At 45.7% G+C, this 7,199-nt stretch overlaps 1 protein-coding gene across 3 annotated transcripts in view; it reads left to right on the top strand.

Annotated features, from left to right (window-relative positions):
- LOC106806935 (sterol regulatory element-binding protein 1-like) overlaps positions 1 to 7,193 on the top strand; it is a 14,091-nt gene extending 6,898 nt beyond the window's left edge. For 2 of the 3 annotated variants that reach the window (XM_014809117.1, XM_014809116.1), the window contains exons 9-19: positions 498 to 676; positions 1,293 to 1,557; positions 2,388 to 2,554; positions 3,268 to 3,430; positions 3,843 to 3,966; positions 4,130 to 4,248; positions 4,519 to 4,651; positions 4,766 to 4,940; positions 5,420 to 5,599; positions 5,833 to 5,947; positions 6,145 to 7,193. In XM_014809117.1, the coding sequence (XP_014664603.1) occupies positions 498 to 676; positions 1,293 to 1,557; positions 2,388 to 2,554; positions 3,268 to 3,430; positions 3,843 to 3,966; positions 4,130 to 4,248; positions 4,519 to 4,651; positions 4,766 to 4,940; positions 5,420 to 5,599; positions 5,833 to 5,947; positions 6,145 to 6,368 (1,844 nt within the window). In that variant the 3' untranslated portion in view covers positions 6,369 to 7,193. Of the gene's footprint in view, positions 1 to 497; positions 677 to 1,292; positions 1,558 to 2,387; positions 2,555 to 3,267; positions 3,431 to 3,842; positions 3,967 to 4,129; positions 4,249 to 4,518; positions 4,652 to 4,765; positions 4,941 to 5,419; positions 5,600 to 5,832; positions 5,948 to 6,144 lie in introns of those variants that run through there. The other variant, XM_014809118.1, reaches the window with a different exon arrangement.
- Positions 7,194 to 7,199: the final 6 nt, after the last annotated feature.

Raw genomic sequence — 7,199 nt, 5'->3', positions numbered from 1 at the left:
GCAAGCACGCACGTGTACGTGCACACGCACGCACGCACGCACGTGTACGTGCACACGCACGCACGCACGCACGCGTACGTGTCGCTGCGTTCATGAGTCTTGAACGCAATCATACAAACGAAAATGAGGCAACTATCACATCCCCCAGCACTCCTGTAAACAGAGCTAGAGCCATATGGTTTACATACAAGAGAGGCATCAGTTTGGTTCCTATGGTATGTGTCGCACAGTGTGATTGGTTTATGCTAGGCACGCCCCTCAACAGCCAGCAGCTACGATGGCATAGTGGATTTACACTGGAATTCATCAACATTTGCGTACGCAGGTGCTATGCTGCGTTGATGAATTGCGCCTACGAGCTTTGCGTACGTACTTCGTAGAAACTGTGTGCACGCAATACACTTTACGCAACATTGATGAATCCGGCCCCTGGTTGTTGTGGTTTATGTTGTCAGCTCGGATAAGAAAACCTACGATGGACCGTCTTCTATTTTTAGGTCAGAACCTGTTTGATTGGATCTTCCCGAGCCTCTTGCTGTGGATGCTGAACATAGCTGTCGTGGCGGCCGTGCTCACACGTATCATGGTCTACGGAGAGCCTGTCACCAAGCCGATGTCGAAGGCTTCCGTCCAATTCTGGCGCCATCGCAAGCAGGCTGATGTGGACCTAGCACGGGTAAGTGTTCAACCTCCCTTCCTGATGTTATATTACACTAAGAACAGCCGAAAACTAACTGAATGCCAATTGGTATTCTGCTCGGTTTTTCGTAGCCTCTTTTTCGGTTTGGAAAATTCATGTCCGCCATGTTTTCGTCCAAGAGAATTGTTGCCGCTTGTGTTTTTAAATGTAATGTGTCAATGTCGCTGCAATTCTCAGTTGAAGTTGCATCCTAGAGTAGAAGTTTGATTCCTAGTAAGTGTGGCTACATATTCTATACCTTTCAACTTTTTGCACAGCTTGTTTGCAAGTGTAACCATGTGATGGCAAGCTGTTATGGGGGGAGGGGGGGCTGACAAGGGGTCAGTTGATCCCTGTGCATCACTCCTTTACAGGGTTTGCACCATAATGGCATAGACCTGTGTGTAGAACCAGTCTTGGAAAACCTAGCCAGTTTTGATTTTGGAAATTTTGATCTCTGCTATTTAACCCATAATAATATCGATAAAAATCAGGCAGTCTGACTCAAGTTATAAGTCCCAGACTGAGGTGCGAGCTACCATAGAAACCAGCGGATAGATAGCACCAGATAGAGCTCCAACACCAATTAAGACACAAGGTTCTGGATCTCTAGGGCGACTATGCCGTGGCGGCCAAACAGCTGAAGACGTGTCTGTACACGACTGGCCGCCCGCTGCCCGTCTCCAAGATGGACCTGGTCGCGTGTCTCGTGTGGAACACGTTCCGTCAGATGCTGCATCGTCTGCACATCGCTGAGATGCTGACACACCTCGCCGGGCACGGGCAGAGCCGCAGCGACGGCAAGTACACCGACCTGCAGAACTCGTACAAGGACGCCGCGCTCGTCTATCACAAGCTGCACCAGCTACAGCTGACCGGTGAGTGCCGCTAGACTGCGGTGCTAGTCGTGGGGTGTCTCCGAAGCGGATTTCAAATTCGCTGGGAATCGCATGCGCTGTAGAAAATATATGTTAAATTATGAGATGGTTAAACTTTAAAGGGACACGCGACCCTAGGTTCCTTGCATATTTTCAGTTAAAATAGGTTTAAAATGACTATTGCGAGTATTTTGGCTCAGAAAAACTAAATATAGTTGAATATAGTCTCACCTGACAGTGGAAATATCACTGATTACACCAACATTAAAAACACTAAGATTTTATGCAGTTATAGCATAGAAAAATGGGTTTGACCACATTGTTACAGCAATAAATTTTATTGTGTGCCGATAATGCCTAATGGCAGAATTGGTAAACTTGTATTTGTGTCAGTGAGTAATTGAAAACAAGTGCATGATTTGAGAGAGCTGTACTATGCCTACGGCGGTGGCGCCACAAGCTAATCCATACTTCCGCCTAGTTCAAGATAACAGAAAACGAATGTTTACGAACCTAGTTCGAAACTGGCACTTTTTGGTGAATACGAAGGTTCTAAGACATTTTATTGTTACTCTAGACAATTGCTGTTACTCAAGCAATAACGGTAGGTGTCATGAAAGTGGTGGAAACACTGGAAAACTCTTGCAATAGTTACTTCAAATTTCTCTACATGAAAAATTTCATTGTTCAATATTCATTAGAAATATTTTTTTAATGTTTTGCAATTAACGTCTAGATCGTCTGCTTACAACAAAGGTAGCACCACTTCAAGCGCATACACTGACAAAGTTGCGCAACCCAACTTATTGTCATTCCTGCAATGTTACCAGGTCACGTGAACGACGGCGCGCTCACCGGCATGACGATGGCCGTCTGCGCTGCTAACATGGCCGAGGCAGCGAGGAACGCTTTGCCCTACGACACAATGGCCGAGATATTCGTCACAGCCGCCCTGCGCATGAAGTACTGCCTGCCATTCAAGGCTGGATTCGCAGCCGTAAGTTTGTTATTCACGACAACGAGGGTTAATGCGGGATGACCCGGAAAAAATCTAATAAAAATTGGAAGTGCGGTCACTGTATGCTGACTCGTGCCAAGTGACCACAACCGGTGATTGTTTAAATGGATTTTTGGAGTAGTAGACCTGTGCCAGATCTAAAGGGCGTATGACTACTGCATCACCTCATGTAGATTCAGCACACTTGTTATTAGATGCCATGAAGCTATAAGGCTAGCCATGAACTTGTTGGAATTCATTTTAATTGTTTCTGAAAGGCTCGGAACATGCAGAAATATGGCTTTCAAGTGGAGCTGTTGTGTGGTGATTGGCAGGGTGCGAAATTAACGGGAGTCCGGAGTCAAATACTCCCTGATTTACTGTCGGACTCCCTGATTTGACATATGCAGGAGTCCGTGTGACTTCCGGAAAATTCTGCCATACTAACTAGTTCGTTCCGGAGCACGGCCTCGCGGAATTACTGTATTTTTTCAGCTAATGTCCAAAGAAAATTTGGCAGACGTGCAACTGCATGAATCTTAAAAATAAGCACATACGTTATTGTTAATATCTTTAATTTTGAACCTCAGACTGCGGACTCCCTCATTTTGCTGTGGACTCTCTCTTTTTGAGGGTAGGGAGTCCACTCCCTTGTTCAAAACTTAATTTCTACCCCTGGATTGGTGAGGATTATTTCTTTCGTGCATTTGCAGCGCTACTTCCTGAGCCGTGCGCGTCACGTGTGCAGCAGCAGCGGTGCCGCTATCCCTGTCTCCCTGCAGTGGCTCTTTCAGCCGGCCGGACATCGTTTTTTCGTGAGTGGAGCATGGGACTTCAGCGGCAAGGACTCGATGTACAGCACCGTTGGCAACTTGGGTATGCGCTTGCAATACCAGCGGTGAATACTACGTTCACTGGCTGTGTACATGCTCACACTACATCTATATATAAACACCAAGGTGTCTAACTCTCCCTGCCTAAGCTTTGTCAATCTCACCATTTCCAATGAGATCAAATTCTGGTGCCTCTGTACGTGACGTCAAATCAGGCAAACAAGCCAATCACTACAGCCGGCAACCGCCCCTGCAGCTTGTGAGTTCATGGTAGTCGTTGTCAGTTGTTATGAGTTCGACACCATAGTGTATTTATGTAGATGTGGTGTGAGTGGGCAGCAATGATCTTGCAGCCAGTGTTCCATGTTCTGTATCCAGAGAGTAATACAGAGCTGATCTATTGAGCAATAATTTGGTGCTGAATGATTGAGTTTCTGGTTTTTGCATACTTACAGTTGATCCTCTGGCACACATGACGCGTGCATTCAGAGAGCACCTACTGAAGAAAGCACTGTATAGCGTGCTGGAACCAGGCCGGATGAAAGACAGAGAGCCAATCAAGGACAACGAACCCATCAGGTAGCATTGCGATGTAGAAAAATTTGAAATGTGAAGTTCAGCAGTGTCGCTTGTTTTCCGAAAAAGCGTTTGCAATTTAGGCGGTTGCGTGCGTAAAACCGCATGAATGTAGCACAGTGGTTCATGTTTACTGATGTCAACACGAGGTGGCGCTGCGTTTCAGCTCATCGCAGTGTGCGGATGTGCTGCAATACGTGCAGCTGCTGCGTGAGTGCTCCGACGCCGCGGGAGCGTCCAGCAACACTGCTGTCGCGATCAACTCCTCCGCATTCAAGGCAACTGGTGAGTGGAAGACGAGCGTGAAAAGTGACTAGCTGACCTGATTTTTCGCGAAAAAGATGAAGTGTTGACAATTTGGCGTCCACCAGCAGAAAACACGTGTACACTAGTTCAGCTCGACTGACCTAGCAGCAATATTCAAGAGTGTTGTATGGTTATCTCACGCGGGCTGATTGGTCCATTTCAAATAAGGGTGGCAGTATGTTGCTTGCTTTGAGTATGGTGTTGCGTTGCCTCTAGTCAAGTAACGACTGACGTGTGCCAACTTTACAGGCTCGGATGAGGTTTCCAAGTGGTGGGCATCAGTATTGGGCGTGGCTGCATATTGGTTGCTGGGCGATGAGGAGTCTGCACAAAGACTGTATCCTATCGTGGACTCCTTGCCTGCACACCTGCATGAGACGATGTAAGTGGGGCGTTTGATACATTTGTGTGCTCAGCGAAGACCTTTGCAGTATTTTGCGGGCTGTATCGCGTCTTATATGCCCTTTGTGTTTAACCTTGATTTTGTTATATATAGAAACCCACTGCCACGCAGTGTACACATGGCATTCAAGGCTAGACGCATAGTGCTTACAGCTAAGAAAGGCCAGTGCTACATCAACAGTCTGAACAAGTGTAATACAGCAGGAAAGATGCTTGCTGACAGTCTAAGCTACACCAGCCATGATAAAGGTGGCCCTGACATCACCACAGTATGTGTCTTTGGTTTTGTATGCCTTCTAATGTTAAATCGTAACTCGATTACATGGCAGTGTGTAGACGTTACTTTGCAAACTATTGAGTAGAATTTGTGTGCTGCGAGTATTGCTAGAGGCTGATATATACCGGATAATAGATACAAAGTTTCTATGCAATAATCTGGAATTCGTTGACGACGTGATTTGGAGCGAGAGAAGCATCCGTGGCAGTGGTGCATTGTAGTTGCATTGCATTGCCATTTGAACGTGCAACGCTTCTGCAAGGCAACCCCTACTTCGGGGCCCATCATCATGACCTACCGACTTTCCACACATATTCTTCATGATTTTTGTACGATGATGACTTCCTAGAGTGAAGCTTTCCTTTATTAGGTTAGATATAATTCATTCATAACGATTTCACATGATGACAATCTAGTAGGACGTAGCATTTTGTTTTACCATAGAAGTAATAGTTTCAATGTACTTTACAGGCAGTGCAGCTGCTTGTATGCGATTGGTTGCTGTGCACTCGCACAGACATATGGCAGGAGGAGACGTCCTACAACCAAGGGGAGCTAGCAGTTGCTACGCAGGCACAACTGCGGTCCTTTCAGAATGACTTATCATCATTGCGGAAGGTTGCCAGCGAGATCAAGTCCGCCTTCTCGAAGGTGTTTGCTCTTTGAAATATGTTTAAAGGATTACTAGACAAAGTCGCTGTTTAAAAACTTGTAGATGATGATGCAGGCAGAATAGACATTCATAACTGTTTATGTATGTGCTCATACACTGAGTGGTAAAGGGTTACTGTAATTCAAGAACCTGTCATCACATTATGATTAAGGTAGGCTTGCCTGGTCAATTGCACACCATTCGTTAACCATTCAGTTGTTTACTCTTGCAGGTGTTTCTGCATGAGGCGACGGCGCGGCTAATGGCAGGAGCAAGTCCGAGTCGTACGCAGCTGCTGCTTGATCGAACCCTGCGCAAGCGCTGCATGCCTGCCACACAGGAGCAGGGTGAGCAGTGTTGTACATGTTGTACATATTTTTTTTCTGTTATACAGAACTTTATATATACATTTGGATAGCACATACTCATGAACGGGTTCCTCTTCTGTTAGTCAGCTCGCGACTATACCTAGTTCGTTTATTTGCTAGAAGACATAACATAAAGTTATGCTCTGCTGTAAAAACACCCACACATTGTATTTAAGATTCGACGCAAGAGTGTGGAGTGGGAGACCGTGAGAAGGCAAAGGCACTGCTTATGGCATGTCGACACCTGCCGGCAACGATGCTGTCCGGTCCCAGCCAGAAGGCGGGCATGCTCGCCGAGGCAGCGCGTACGTTCGAACGTCTCGGCGACGCCAAGTCTCTACGCGACTGCCATGAGATGATGGTGCACTTCAGTGGATTCGGGCTGAACTCGACCTGCTAGGGGGTGCCACGAAGGTGATCGGCTAGCCAAGCAGTTTACCTATCTGCCTGACTGAGATAAGCACCCCCTTCCTCCCCTGGATATTGTTGTTGCTAGGTCGGTAAAGCTAGACTGGTTTGTACGTGTTTTTGACTGAGCGCACGCCAAATTGTGTGACACTTGATGCTCAGTAGCTTATTTATGACACCCTTTTCGCAACACTTGATTGGCTAGGGGTGCCTGTTTGGTCCAGGTGGATAGGTCAGTTGGAAGTAGTCTCGATAACCTTTGTTTTTCACCTGAATATATACCACCGATCAAGTGTGATGTGTGCAAAAAAAATGGGACCATATATCGGAATGTGCTGGTGCAACTTCTTGCGATCACCGTTTGTGAACATGCGGACTGGACCATGGGATTATGATGTGAAATTTGTACTGTTCTTGTGTGCTGTCGGCACCGATTATTTTTAAACTGGTACACAATATCGGTAATTTACTTGAATTGCCCATAGACAATATCATAAATTCAAGAACGGTTTGATGTCATATCCAATATTCATATTACACATAGCATATATATATTATATATATATATATATGAGCACATACTCGTAAGCAACCAGCACGTTTATACTTGACTTTATGACACAACATTCAAGTCATATACTATATATCAATTTTACTTCCTGTGTAGTACTGGAAGAGCTTTCCTAGCAAGGTTCATAAATTTGGAGTCATACAGCAGTAAAGTTGTTTATACGTATATTTAGTTGGGTCTTCTGTGAAGAAATGTGATGATATCTGAAACGTTGTTAACACATTGGAAACTTGGCTGAAACACAATCTCAGA

This window comes from Priapulus caudatus, unplaced genomic scaffold (genome assembly GCF_000485595.1).
Source record: "Priapulus caudatus unplaced genomic scaffold, Priapulus_caudatus-5.0.1 Scaffold186, whole genome shotgun sequence".
NCBI lineage: Eukaryota > Metazoa > Priapulida > Priapulimorpha > Priapulimorphida > Priapulidae > Priapulus > Priapulus caudatus.
Note: the sequence above shows the minus strand (reverse complement) of the source record. Positions and strands in the feature narration are given on the sequence as shown.